The sequence below is a fragment of the Microcebus murinus genome, chromosome 12 (genome assembly GCF_040939455.1).
Source record: "Microcebus murinus isolate Inina chromosome 12, M.murinus_Inina_mat1.0, whole genome shotgun sequence".
NCBI classification, from domain to species: Eukaryota; Metazoa; Chordata; class Mammalia; order Primates; family Cheirogaleidae; genus Microcebus; species Microcebus murinus.
Window position 1 is genome coordinate 27498541 of NC_134115.1, and position 14994 is coordinate 27513534.

General features: G+C 38.1%; 1 protein-coding gene across 10 annotated transcripts in view; it reads left to right on the forward strand.

The window, feature by feature from the left end:
• The window catches only part of TRPM3 (transient receptor potential cation channel subfamily M member 3), a 529331-nt gene that overhangs the window by 232459 nt on the left and 281878 nt on the right, over nucleotides 1–14994 (forward strand). For 7 of the 10 annotated variants that reach the window (XM_020289309.2, XM_076008638.1, XM_020289312.2 and 4 more), the window contains exons 2-3: nucleotides 11949–12028; nucleotides 13354–13558. In XM_020289309.2, coding sequence (XP_020144898.2) covers nucleotides 11949–12028; nucleotides 13354–13558 — 285 coding nt within the window. Of the gene's footprint in view, nucleotides 1–637; nucleotides 7354–11948; nucleotides 12029–13353; nucleotides 13559–14994 lie in introns of those variants that run through there. The other 3 variants (XM_076008637.1, XM_012782344.3, XM_076008639.1) reach the window with 3 other exon arrangements.

The following is a 14994-nucleotide window of genomic DNA, read 5'->3' on the forward strand; positions in this document are numbered from 1 at the left end:
GCTTTATTTTCTACCTAACAATCTAGTAACTTGACAGAGAAATATGATTATCAGACAGAAATGCATTTATGCTGCATTAACTTAATACCTAATAATTTTTCATTTCCAAAGAGTAATAGGAATAGTGTTATATTTATATTGTTGGGGCTGTCTGCTTGTAAGTTACTTCTGATGATACAAATGGGATTGATTTGTTTTCAGTCCCTCCAGTTAAATAATTCTTGATGATTAGTTAAAAAAAAAAAAACCAATTTACAAATCATAGGGAGTCTCTGCATATTCTGACTTGAATGCTGATCAAGATTTGATTTATCATTTGGTAGGGGATGAAGGCAAGTGAATACCAAGTTCTGCTCTTGAAAACTCTCTCAGTGGTAGAGCTGGAAATGCCGAGTTGCTAATAATGAATTGTAATAATGTCTTAATATTTGAAGTCTTATTGAAATAGAATTTTGCACATGTGCAGAATTGCTCAACCAGGGGCATTCTTAAAAATGACTGGAGTCTGGTGAGAATTCTTTCAGGGATTATTTACTAATTCAAATCTCCTTATGTACTTTGTGCTTAGTAGACACAAAACTTTGTGTTTAATAGACACAAAACTTTGTGCTGTACATTTTTGTTTGTTTAGTTATCAAAAGAATAATAGTTCTATGAATTTGCAAAAATTTAAATTTAAAAATCTCTTATTTTCAAAAAGCTTCTGTGCCTAACTTTGTACACAGCAATGAGGGACTGACAACAAAGCTATGTGGTTCTGATGCCCAGAACCCTGACTGTCGGGACTGGGGCTGACCTTGAAGATCACTAAGATTAAGTCACTTCTCTAGGGTCACACGCCTAGTTGTCAACAACTCATGGCTAGGATATATACCTTTAGACTCCTCAGTCGTGCTTCCACCAGGTTCTGCCTTCCTACTGCTTTCAATGGATAAAGAAAATCAGGATTTCAGAAATAAAATCCTCAATTTCAGTCTGTACCTGGTGAGAATAAAGAATTTGACCTTGGAATTGAAATCACCTATTGAATAAAATAAATCAGTATTTTTACCCAGAATACCTTAAGATAGTTAGGAATGATGACAAAGAAAATAAAAATAATAAAAATTAAAAATATATCTAGAGAGAGAGAGGCTGAGAGAGACTATGATTTCTTTGTAGTTAGTCCAGATGTGACAACTCTACTACAAGTACTATTGCAGCTATTTATCCATTCTCACCTTCTGCTTTTCTCAGCATCTTTGTCCTTCCAGGGAAAAAGAGGTAAACAGCATTAAAATCAGCCTGTGAATCCACAACATTGCCTGTCACATAAATTCCACATTTCTACATAACAAAATTGTGCCAATTTTATGACTCAGCAGATTTCTTTGGCTCCTAACAAGGTCAGAATGAGTTGTGGAAGGTAAACAGAATCGAGGACTTAAAGGATGACATCATCATGTTGCTCTAGCTCTGAATTTACTTTACAGAAAACAAAGTTCTATTTTCCACGAGCATGGCCTCCATGAATATAGAAAAGCCTCTGTTCACTGACATTATCACAGTGGCACTGTTTCTATGAAACTTGTGGCTCATGAGGACAACATGAAGCCTCAATCTTATAGTATTTTTTGGTCATCATCTTTTCTTTCATTTCCTCCATCTTCAAGTAAAATTTATCCTATTCTTATTCTTTTAAGAAGTATACCAGTTTCATAGGGCCAACACTACTGTTATGTTTTTGGCTGACAAAGGCAGTAAAGTCTCTAAGTGTGTTTGTGTGACTTTTAAGTTTTTAAGTCACTGTGTGTAGACACAGCTATTGTACTGAAACAGATGGCTAATGCCTGACCATAAAATAGCACACTTTTGAAATAAAAACCTACATCCTTATTTCAGTTTTTCCTCATAGTCTTTTAAACTTGATGAAGTGTGTATATTTTTATTAAGAATAGAATGACTAACATGCACTTATTCTACCACAAAGAAGAAACATCATTCAGCACTCCTAAAACCAGAGTACAAGGGATGCAGGGCTCTTGATATCCTAATGGAAGCAAAAGAACTTTGGGTTCATCAGGCTAAGACTAAGGTTGATGTATAACTTTGGCATGATGTTCAACCTGTATAAGCCCCAGTTTCTTATTTGTATACTCGAAATTTATTATTATCTACTTTACAGAGTTATCATGAAGATTGCACAAAATTCTATATAAAAAAGCATTCTGTGAACTGTAGAATACTTTATAAACATAATGTATTATTGCCAAGTGATGATTAATTATGTCATAAGGAAGAAATAAATTTCCAAAGAAACACAAAGACATATTTTTAAATTATTTATGAAAATGTCTATGTAGAATTCTACATAAAAATTCTGAATGTATTTAAGTATAATTTACACAGCATGACCTATTGATCAAAGATAAGTTTCATTTATAATTGTAAAGCATAATTTATAGAATCTTTTCCCAACCAGGTGATAAAAATAAAATTTAACTTTATGTTAAGGTATATATAATTTAAGTTTAAGAGGCTATAAAATAAATTGTAGTACAAACAATTTCAGTCCACAGAAATATTATTCACCTAAGGGTGAATTTTAGGCAGGAGGAATTGATATTCCCCTAGAAGCAATGTTAAAAATAGAAGAAGGAAGAAGGGGAGTGTCCTTGGCGAGGCTACAGAACACTAGTTATACCATAATTCTGTAGATGTAGAGTTTTGTACATTTGCCATGGAAAGTGGCAATGTATGATTAGAAATATTGAAATATGAATATAATGAGAGGTCAGCCAAGCCCCTCAAAGAACACAATGCTTTATGCAGGGTTTGGAACAACAGAGAGGCATGCACCAAAGTGCAGAGGAAGAACTTAGTGTTCCAGATGAAGGGACAACATATTTGAAGGTTGACAAGTGTAGAACGACATGGTCCATTAAGGGAACAATCAATAATTTGGTTTGCTGGAGCATAAGTGTGTGAAGGTTCGTAGAGAAATGAAGAGATTTGAATAAAGATACTTCCAGAATCAGGTCCTGAAGGCTTTAAATGCTGAGCTGACCATGCTGGGGATCAGAGGGTGGAGACACCGAAGGGTATAGATCAGGAGATGGCACAATTGATTGTTTTAGAAAAAACATGCTGATGGCAGTGTGCTCTGGAGGCAGCTGGCTTTGTCATGGTCCTCTAGCATTGTTTAAGTTTATAGGTCAGTGGCCACTCTAAATATTAGAGAACACAATACATTCATTTTCATGCACTAGAATAAAAGCAACAACCCCAAGAGACATTTAAGAGGGACTGGTCCTGTGTTTCCCAACCTTCAGTCACTTTTGTGACACCATCATGATCTTCTCTTATCTACAAATCATTTTTACTCAAATCTGTTAAATATTGAGGGGCTCATTTTTTCACAACTCCAGAAAGGAAAAATTATGTCCTCGAGCAATAGTATTTGTTAAATTGCAGGTTTATCTAGCCCTTGTCCATTATATGTTAATATAAACCCAACTATTAAAAGAAAAATGCCCATCTGGTTTCCACCCTAAACCCCCCCCTTTTGGGAAACACTAGTTGACCAGATGCCATCATTTTCCAGGTGAAGAACTGATGTGCAGGGAGATCAGATGATTTGCCTGAGTCCTCTGTGTGCCTGCCATGTGTCACAGTTCTAGGTCCTGGGACAACATCTGTAACAGAACAAAATCACTGTCCTCGGGAACTTGCATGCTTGTGGGAGACACAAACAAACAAAGCACACAAAAACATGGCATGGCCAATAAACGTAACCTTAACATTTGTACCCCCATAATATGCTGAAATAAAATAAAAAAAGACATGGCATAATGCCAGGGAAGGTGAAGGGCTATGAGGAAAATAGAAGGAAATAAAGGAATAAAGAATGATATACAGCACCTTTAGATTGCATGGTCTAGAAAGACATCTGAGTAGTCCAGATGTGTTGGAGTGAGTTGTGGGGTAGCTGAGTATGGAGCTGTCTAGATCCAAGAACAATGGGATCAAAGGCCCCTAAAGGAGAACTTGCCCTAAATGCTTGAGGAAGAGCAAAGACATGTTCATGGCGATACCATGAAAGGCTGTATTTTAAGACCATTATCACCCAGTCCCTTGACATCCCATCATTCACATCTCTTTTTTCTATATGAGGGATTGACCAGCACACACCAATTCCGGCTTACCACCTCTTTTATTAAAATACAGCCATGCTCGTTTGTTTACACGTTGTTTATGGCAGAGTTGAGTATCAATGCAGAGACTGTATGGACCACAAAGAGCCTAAAATAGTCTCCATCTGGCCCTTTGCAGAAAATGTTTGCCAACCCCTACTTTATATCATGCCCCTTCTTGTTATTGTTATTGTTATCAAATGTGGACATCACAGAAAAAAATGCTTTGGACATCTTTATAATAATGAAATATACATTTGCTTGCCAAAAGTCTGGTTTCTACTGGTAAAAAAAAATTGATTTTACTTTTTAAAAATTAAGTTGTATATCAATAGAAACATTTTAGTATATTCTTTTCAGCTGTAATTATTCTTTAATGATGAATTAAGAGAATAAGGTATCTGCCGTTGCATTAAAATAGGAGTGAAAACAACCACAGTTATGGTTTCCTCTTATTAGTATTCAAATTATACTCTCTCTAAACTACATCTGAAACAGACTAGTAATGTTCCCTGTCGGGAGGGAGTTGCACTGTTGGGTGATGCACAAGATTTTAAAAAGATCCACATGGACAGTGTGGCCCAGAGCTACAAGTCTCTTTGGAGCTAATTACTGTCTTAAATCAAAGAGTCCTGAAGATCATCTGCAACCTCCTATGAAAAAATTGCTGCATTGACTTCACCTTGGGCTTCCGTTTTCACTTAAACAAAATACCCAGGGTTCTGGTAGCAATATTTTTGTCCTTGGTGTAACGTTCATGGAGGGTGCCTCATATTCTATTCCCTACTGAGTATTCATTTCTCTTTAGAATGGAAAAATAAGCAAAAACAAAAAGAAAACACAAATAAGACTAGAAAGAATCGGGTAAAAATAATACATGGGCAATATCTAAAGACTCAGTATGTATGTAATTGAACTCAAGATTTAAAGTAATTCAGATGAAGGGTTGGAGTAGTATCTAGTGAAGAAGGAAGTTGAGAGAACCGGATTTTTAAAATGTATTGTGCATTGGGAAGATTATCTACAACCAATTAGTTTAGTCTCAGGACACGCTACAGCCTCCTAGCTCGGTGTGTCTTTTAGGTGTTTGCTTCCTAGCTCTTCTCTCCCTGCCCCCCTCCTCCCTCTCCAGAAAACTCACCCCGCACATTATAAAACTTTCTTTTCCAAATCTTTTCCACTGAGCCCTCTGTCTTTTCACTGAATTCTCCTTCCTTAATCACTTCCTAAACTTCTGGTTCCTGATCACCTCCTAGTATCATAAGGTAGAGCTTGACAGTTGGAAAAAAGTTTTTTCTGACTACAAATATACGGTTACAGTAGAAAACCCTGGAAAATATGGAAAAGCAAAAGGAACAAAATAAAAATTAGCCACAGTTACCACCTTAGTATATTTCCTCCCTATCATCTCTGGATCTATTTAAAATTTGAATTTTTTCTGCACTTAACTGTTTTGTGGCTTGCTTTGTTTCATATAACAACATGAAAATGTTTATTTCTCTGTGTGACTAAGTAGTCTTCTGAAACCTGATTGAGATCACAAAATGGCACTAAACAGTTTATTTAGTCTCCTATTGATGCACTTTTCATTTGTTTCCAATTTTTAGGTATTATAAATAATGCTGCTGCGAACATCTTTGTGGGCTTACATTTCTGATGATCCCTTTGGAATACATGGTTAGGAGTGTTAAAGATGCACAGAAGGAAGGGCACGTGTGTTATGTATAGCACACGTTCTGCAGCCAGCTCACAAAGACAGGCAAAGAGTCTCCCTCCATTGCATGTTTACTGCGCAAGCTCAGTCTGACGTCACATTTGGGGGTTGCTTATGGTAATGTTTCCTCAGTTGAAAGTGACTAGGTAGTTCGTCCCTTGTCTCCGGGGAAACCTTGGTAAATGAGAGCAAAGAAAACCTGGGAGTTTGAAGGAGATCAATCCTGGAAGGAGCAGAAAGGCAAAGAGGTGGCTCACGACCTAATTTGAGCCTGAAATAACTAGTTCAGTTTCCACTATGAGGGTCCACGTGACACATGCTAGGCACTTTGACAGAAGGTTATGAAAAAATAAAAATCCAAGCCCCGTGGCCCTCACAGATTTTCAGTCCACAAGACTCGCTGTAAGGAAGAATATCACTTCTTAGCTCTAACTTCTGTCTGTGGGACAATATAAATCCTTTGGAGATGAAGTGCTCATATATTCATTTTTTTTAAAGTATTTTTCCCTTGTTGAAATTTGAGCCATTTTCTTTCTCAGTTTGTTCACCGATTTTGTTAAGAACAACTATTATCTAAAAAATTCACTCCTGGATGGTGTTTGAAAGAGTCTTTCCCATGACTGAATACCAGCTGAATCTCTCAGTTGGGCCACCCTGGATAAACATACTACTTTCAATCTGCATCCATGTGCTATAGTGGTCACAGCTCATCTTTCTGTAATTAAAAAAAAAGCAGGGAATGTAGGTTTCTAATCATACATTTGCAATTGTCAAGGATGAGAAGTTAGATCAGGCAAGTTTTATTACTGATATTTTAGAAATCATGGAAGGTCCCTGGCAAACTCCAGCTTTATTCTTCTTGGGCTCATGTTCAGAGACCAAAATATTCTTTTGAGACACTCCGAGTTTTTAGCAGTTCCTCTTTAAAGAAATGCTATCATTCCATTCTTTGGGGACAGTGGAACAATGCCGCTTGTGTGCTCAAACCACTCAGAGCATTAATACACTGTTACTTTAGAAGGATTTGCTTTCGAAAGTTGAACTTTCAGAACTCAGAACACCTTATCACACTTTCACAAGCTTTCTCTCTGAAAATGGAAAGAGAAAAAGGGAGGGGGGAGCCTGTTAGGACTTGTGCCAGTTAAATCCGATCTCTCCGGGGATTTGTTTTTCTTCTGGCGTCAGATTAGATGTTCAAATCAAGCAGTGTTTGAGGGCTGGGAGGGAATGTCCATGGGATTCTTAGTGAGGCTAATCCCGAAGCAGCACATTCCAAGGGGCTAATCTGCCCAAGTTCATTGCTTACTTGAAACGTCTCTTGGGGGAAGAGCCTGGCAAGTGACTTTTTTTCCAGTGGGCGGTCATAAGAGCATTATTAACGGGATGGCCAGCCCAGCCGCAGCAAAATGAAAGCAACAGGAGCTGCTCCCGGGACTGCCTTTGCCAGCACCCAGAGTCAGTGGTCAGGTAAAATGATTTCAGCTAACTTTTCTCTTGTTCGACTTCTCATTGTTGGATCTGGGGGCCCAGAGAAAGACCAAAGACCAACACCAACCGAGGTGTTGGGGGAAAGGGCAAAATGAACATATGCATTCAGTACCTTTGGGTCTTTGGTGTTTTGTTCTGATGAAGACAGGGTATACGTTTGAAGCAAGAGAGTGTGGCAATGAGAAGCATGGTGAAATGTTTCTTGTAATTTGTTCCTGTAAAGTTAGTGGACTCTGTTTTCTAACCTTGCGATTACTAGTCTGGTTTGTTCTCCTTCTGTTAACTTGCCCTGCTAAAGAGGGGATTGCAGTAGCACTTTCCAAGGCTTTTCGGAGACAGGTTTAACACACGCTCTGTGTATGTACTTGTAAACCCTTCCTACCTAGAGAAGTTCTTGATTCTGTAGCTGGTGGGGACTGCATAGTAAGAAGGTTCAAAGTAGTTTGGGGACTAGCATTGGTGGCAGAAACTTTGTAAAAAAAGAGTTGAAATCTGTTTAAATGAATTGACTTGTTTTTCTTTTTAAAGCATTATTTATAGATTTTTTTTGTTTCTATCATTTTCATCTTTTATTGACTGTATATTTAACTTTCAAAATTAGTGGTTGCTTTATTCCTCAAGGGTAATCATTATACTTTGTTCAATGTGAGTGTCCTCATTTTTGTTTTGAATATGATGTCTTTTAATTATTAGCCTTTGAAAAACATTTCCCTATTACACATCACACTTGACCGATAATGCAGACAGACAGGAAAGAAAGCAGTTCTTCACAAACTCCATCGTGGTTATTCTACCTTTAGAAAAGAACATGCAAAAGTGATTTTCTAGGAGCTGTAGAAGCTGTCTTTTCTAAGAGTACATGAGACTTTCTAAGCATATTTTAAAAGAAAAGATTTGAGGACACAGTGTCTGTTAAAGTTTTGTATTTGGAGAGAATGAAAGGGTCAGCTAGAAACACAGCATGTCAAAACTATTTCATGCCTTCTAATAATGAGGATAACCATTCTGGACTCACTTGGTTGGATGTTGAAGCAAAGTATAACACTTCATGCAGAGTAGTTCAAAGTCTTTGAACAAAAGAAAAGGAAATCAGGTAAGGGAACAAGTTAAACCATGATTATGCATCAGATATGTCCTCTCGAAGAAGGTAATTTAAAAAATCTATTATCTGTTCCCACAGATTAAAGATCTCAATAAAAGCACACTAAAGCAAAGACCACAACAGAGCATAGTAAAATTACACATGCTATTTCGTAGAATTCCTAATTCACATGCTATACGTGCATTCTTTCTATTATATATTATACTTTCCTTCTCAAAAAAGGAATCCAATTTAATTATAACTGATGGAAAGATTTTTTAATGTTATGTTTCTCTTTTTTTTTCCCCTCCCAATTTCCTGTGCCTTAGCAAGGGAAATGGTTAATCTGCTAATAAGAAGAAATAGAAACTGGATCCTCAATCTTTTTGCTAACAATGAGGTAGCTTTTCCCCTTTGAGAAGGTAATTAAGTTGCCTAACTGTACACAAGTCAAATTACTTTATATTTAAAGGCTAACAAACAAGTTGGCAATCCATGTGTAGTAATTCTTACCATACACCATTTGACTAAAACTTCCAGGGCCTTCCAAGTGGACGCTGGGATCCATGAGCAAGATAAATAAGGAAGGTGTCCTTGAAAAGTTTAATCCATTTGTCATGGCCTCCCATGACTCCTAAAATTAGGAGTCCTGTGATTACATTTCTTTGCTGTAGCCATCAAAATGGCTTTAATTCTTTGTCCTAGTCTGATGTCTTCCTGAGGTCCCAGCCTCATCCTTTACCCCAGGGAGAGAGGAAGAACCGATGACAGAGTGTTCATTAATGCACGATTGAGGACTGGAAATGGGGAATGAATGAGGAGAAAGATGCAAGTGTGAACTAGTTCTAAGACAAGTCCAACTCTGTCCAAATGCCAAGGTGTTCACAGGCATGCTCGGATAGCATTGAGCTTACCAAAAGTATTTCATATCAATAACACCTAACGTGGAGGGGCAGTTTAGCAGAGTCGTTAAGAGTGTGCACTCTGGTGTCAGACCGCTCAACTTCCAACCTTGGCTTTAAAACTTACTTGCTGCATCTCTCTGCCTTCATTTCTTCATTTATCCATCATAAAATGGATACAATAACAGTGCTTCCCCCACAGAGTTCCTACGAGGATGCATGCAGCTAATACACGTATGGCACAACTCCAAGCACAGGGTGTGCCCTTACTCAATGTTAACCATTGTTGTCACCTGCTGAGCTCCTGCTATGGGCCAGGTACTTTATCTGAATGGTCTGGTGTGATCATCACAACAACTCTTCAAAGTAACTATGATTATCCACATGTGAGAGAAGAGGTTCAGAGAAATTAAACAACTTTTCTATATTCCTTGTGAGTGGCCAACCAGGCCTTCTGGGCACCTGTTATCTCCAACACAAAGGAAGATCAGTTTAGTTCAGGTTTGCTACATCAATTTCATAGTTCCCTCGTCTGACTGTTCATCCAAACTTTTAGTACCAGAATCGACGCAGGAAGGGTCCCTCTTCTTGGAGTGTAAGTGTGGAGCTGCCAAAACAATAACAACACTATGTGTTAGGTACTACTGCTGTGCCCATTTTAGAGATGAGGAAAACTGAGGATCCAAGAAGTGATGTGACTTTCTGCAAGCCACAGAGTACCATTCACACCACTTTTTCTAACTGCAAACCTCATACTGTATCCATGATACAGTGTTTCCCGCTTTCTCTCAGGGAGTATGGGTCAGCGCTCCCTAAAATTCCCAGGTGCTCCCTCAAAAGATCTTTCTGAATACTGGCCAAACTGGGACACAGAAAGAAAAGCACATTCTCCCTTTTTCACTCCCCAAGGTGTAGGAAAAGTTGGTTTCAGATGTCCAGTGAGGAACATTTTGCCGTCTTTCTGCCAAGAGATATTATCAATGAAAGTATTCAGTGTCTAGAGAAAATCACAGCCTATGAATAGTTTAGCTTACAGGATTTTTACAAAGATAAAGATTGGTTATCTATGCTGCTAAGCTCATTTCTGTTGCAAAGATATAGCCACTAGTTTTTTCTAGGTTTGAAAAGAAAAATCTTTGCGAATAGACGTTGGGATTTTTTTTTTCATGACAAATAAAACTGCAAATGTTACCTTTGTGGTATGAAATGCAGAGACCCACTTGGACCTGAGGATCTCCAAGGCAGACTGAGTGCTCCTTTTCTTGGGGACAATCCATGAACATTCAGAAATTATGGACCCGATTGCGACCACAACTGAAACAGGGTGCCCCTCGACCATCCCTCATGGTGCTACCTGTGATACGTGCATTGCCATGACTGTTAAACAACTGCGACCTTCAGGGCCAAACACTTGCATAGACATCCATTGTGAGAGAGGAGGGAGGGAAGAGATGAGGGAGCTGAGCACAGCTTTTGTAGATATTTGAGTCATTGGCAGAGTCAAGACCACTTATGGCCAACAAATGGGGGCTTGTAACAGTTAACACCGGCCATCGGGACAGACCAAAGAAACAGTTCCACTGTGCTGTAGCCCTACGTAGATTTTGAGAATACAAATTTAGTACTGATGCTGGCTTACAGAGATGATACCACATAGAAATAACATTACAGGTTGCTCTAGCAATTTCCATCTCAAGTGTTCAGAGAAGGAATCTTTTGAGCAGTTTATTGGATTTCATGGGAGACTCCTCCGCTATTTCAGGTGTGGTAAAGGAAGGGGCGAGGGGTGCAAGATGGACACTGCTTTGGAACAATGAGCAAACAGTTTGCTGGAACATCCTTTGTCCGTGTGGGAATCTAATCTCAGTGGCGGCGCTTCTGGGAGGATAGTCCCAGCAATGCCCATTCTAGGGAGTTGTATATGCTTTGCTTAAAGGCATGCGAGATGCAAACAGAAAAAAATGTGCTATCTTTCTTCCTTCTAAAGACATTACCTGTGAAATTTTGGACTATGAAAAAGACATTTATCTTCCTTATGTTTCCATTTCCTTCTTTTCCCTCTGTACCTGAGCACTGCTAATTTGGATTTTAGAAAAATCATGGTGATATATTAGGGCTTTTGAGTTACGCAATTCTCCTGCAATTTTTCTTTCCTTCTACAAGGAAAATCGAATGGACGTGTCAACCATGAAACCTTGTACTTATTTAGATGTATTTCTTCCCACTACTGAATATTTGCTTTCTCTAAGGTTATAAACATACTATTCTATCCTTCCAAATTTATTTTCTCTGCAAATAGCATTGTCTTTCTGTCCTTCAAAAATCATTATGAATTTGTGTATGATTCCATCACTGACATTTTTTTTTATTATGGTCATTTCCTTTAACTTTCAATATTAGAATGTTAAATAACCTAATCAGCAGATTCTGGGAATAATCAATTTCATTATATGCAGTGTTTATGTGTGAAATAATCACAATTTCAATTCAGTTTATGATATACTAGGTCATTATATGATTATGAAATTTTGCTTTCTAATCAAAAACATTTAGAGGTATGTTCACCTTTCCTCTTTTATTTTTTTTTTCAGGCTCAGAAATCCTGGATAGAAAGAGCATTTTATAAAAGAGAATGTGTTCACATCATACCCAGCACCAAAGACCCCCATAGGTAATCTTGCTGTCTCTAATGTATTGAGAACATGAAGCAGTGATTATAGGAATAAACTGCAAGAGTAAGTCCTGTTGCGAGGGAAACACTTTAACTTGAAACACTCAAATTAAAGATCTTTTTTTTATTGTTGCTGAGCATCTTTGAAGTAATCTTATATATACACAGTATGTAATATGTATGCCATGCCTACAGTTAAGGCTTAGTCTAAGAGCCCATAGCACATACACCATTGCAGAAGGAATTAATCACCGTATATAATGGTGTGTTATATTTTTTTGTTATGGTCGCTGGTTTACTCTTCTAAGCATTTCATCCAAATGCTTAATTTGTACCAACATCCTCTGTAGGCAAAAAGAGAATTTTAAATAAAAGACCTCTAGCAGATTATTAACTAGACTATAGACTTTAAGATGCCCATTCAAGCACATTTCTAGTTCATTCTTTACCTTCCTGAAGATCAACAAGATATAAGATGGGAAGCATTTATGATATAGTTGTATATGTATGTCTGGCATTGCCTTTATGAACAGGCAATTTAATGAAGCAGTTTAACATACAAACTATAGAGCTTTTGAAACTAGCTGTGTAACCTTGAGCAAATTACCTAACCTTCAATAAAAATCACAATATTTCATCCATAAAATGGATGCCAAATTGTTAGTGTTTAATAAATTGTAGCTGTATATTATAACTATTATTACTAACAGTCATAATAGTGGTAGTAGTAATGTATGAAGGACATTTTCATGATAGAAGGAGCAAAGTTTGAGTTTTCATATCTTGTGAATATTTTTTTTCATTGTTTCTTCAAGAACCCTTAAGCCTGCAGATTTTTATTCTCAGAATTGGATGTTTGACAGCAAATGTCAATTGGGAAGAGACAAGTTTGGTGGTGACTCACATATAAGTGAGATTCCTCATTTAAATGTGCATGTTAAAGTTCTTCCCTTGAAGCTCTTCAGTGTCCTTTGTGCAATATTTGATAGACAGGAGGAGTAAGAAGTAGAAAAATCCAGAGACCTTTTGTTTGCAGGTATCCAATCCTGAACAACATGCCAGGTGCAAAAGGAGTGGGTGGGGAAGGGCAGGATGCATGTCCCAGCTTAGACGGCTAAAGGAAAATGGGGAGGGAGGAGAAAAGGAAGGATACATATGTCACAGAGAGGCTGAGTTTACCATTTGCCTGTTAAACAGCCACATGAGGGAATTTCACCTAAGAGTTGACTGAAATGGCTCAGATTTCTATAGATTTCTCCAGCAGGTTGTCTTCAATTCCAGCTGTGGCTAATACCAGGAGTTCACTTTTGCCTCTTCTGTTACAGGTGCTGCTGTGGGCGTCTGATAGGCCAGCATGTTGGCCTCACTCCCAGTATCTCTGTGCTTCAGAATGAGAAAAATGAAAGTCGCCTCTCCAGAAATGACATCCAGTCCGAGAAGTGGTCCATCAGCAAACACACTCAACTCAGCCCGACAGATGCTTTTGGGACCATTGAGTTCCAAGGAGGTGGCCATTCCAACAAAGCCATGGTAATCAGAAAGCCATCCGGCCATTCCCAGATGCTCTTGCAAGTCCTACAAAGGAGTGGTGAAGAGCCCAGGATTTGGTCTTGGGGCCTAATCTCAGCTCTGCCACTTTGATATGGGGTGCACTACTCTGAGTACCTTGCTCCTGTGGGTCTCAGCTCTTCTTCTATAAAACAGGGAATTTTTTCCTCCTATAATTTCTTAAATAGTTAGTATGATATCAGACACAGTGAATATTATTATTACTTATAAAAGAAATAGCTTTCTATAGTTACCCACTGTTTATTTTGTTATTTTCTGAGTCTCAATCATTATGACATATTTTCCTAAGTCCTTTCATTTTTCCTTTGGTGAAAAATATGTTACCTTTAGGTTTTCATGTTTGCTCTATAGTAACTGGCATTTCTCTCATTTCAAGGTAGAAATGATCATCTCTGCCTATTTTCTTCCCTGTTCTAAGAGAGGTCTTGCCATCCAAATTGAGTGCTTTTTCTCCAAGCAGCTGTGTTCTCAATAGAAGGGTTTTATATGAAAAGTATTTTGGGGGAAGAAAGTGAGTTTTAGGAAATATACAAGTTTTACTTCTAATTGTTGTCACTTCCAAATTTCAACTTTCGTCGTGGACTGTTACCTATTTGGCTGGCAGATTTTGCCAGGAGAAAAGTATAGCATGTGTTTTGGATGTTCTAGAAATGCTGTAGTCCAACAAACTTGCTTGTAACTGTTAGAAAAGAGTGAGTTAGCTAAGGGCGGAGCAGTAGGAGGTGGCTGTTTCTTATGCATGCCATGGAGTTTTCTTTCTGAGTTTGGAGAGGAAATTTTGCTTAGAGAAGCATACTGCAAAATACAAGGGGAGTCATCTCTCACAAGTTGCAGTCTAAAAATGTGCACTAAAGCCACCTCTCTCTTCTCTTTTCTCACCTCTCTCCTCCCTTCTTCCTCTCTCCTCTTACCCCTCTTCCCTACTGCAGTAATTCCTTTACCAAGAATGGCTGACTGAGTTATTCTCATAGCTCTTAAGTAAATTAATTTTGAGATATATATCAAGTTAAAAGCAATTTTGAGCTATATTTAGGGGGAAAATGCTATTTGCAATCTACAACAAGTCTTAGAAAAACAAAGAATGGATTAGTTAATCTTGGCCTGTATAGAACCAAAGGAAATGGAGATTTGTCAAGTTCCTCACTCACTTAGGGGGTCTGTTTGCCTACACAAGTTCAATAAGTGTCCCCAACTCACACAGTCACTATTCACAGTATGGGATTGAAGCCCATACAATTAGATTCTCTGGAACTATGCATTAAAAGTCATGCAAATTGTCCCTATAAGAAAAGTGTTGCCAACGAGGAAAAAACTTCCTGGCAATAGGAATGACAGAGTGGTACCCTCAGTGCCTCCCCCGATGTTTAAATAGTGTCTGCAAGCATGCAGCCATAAGC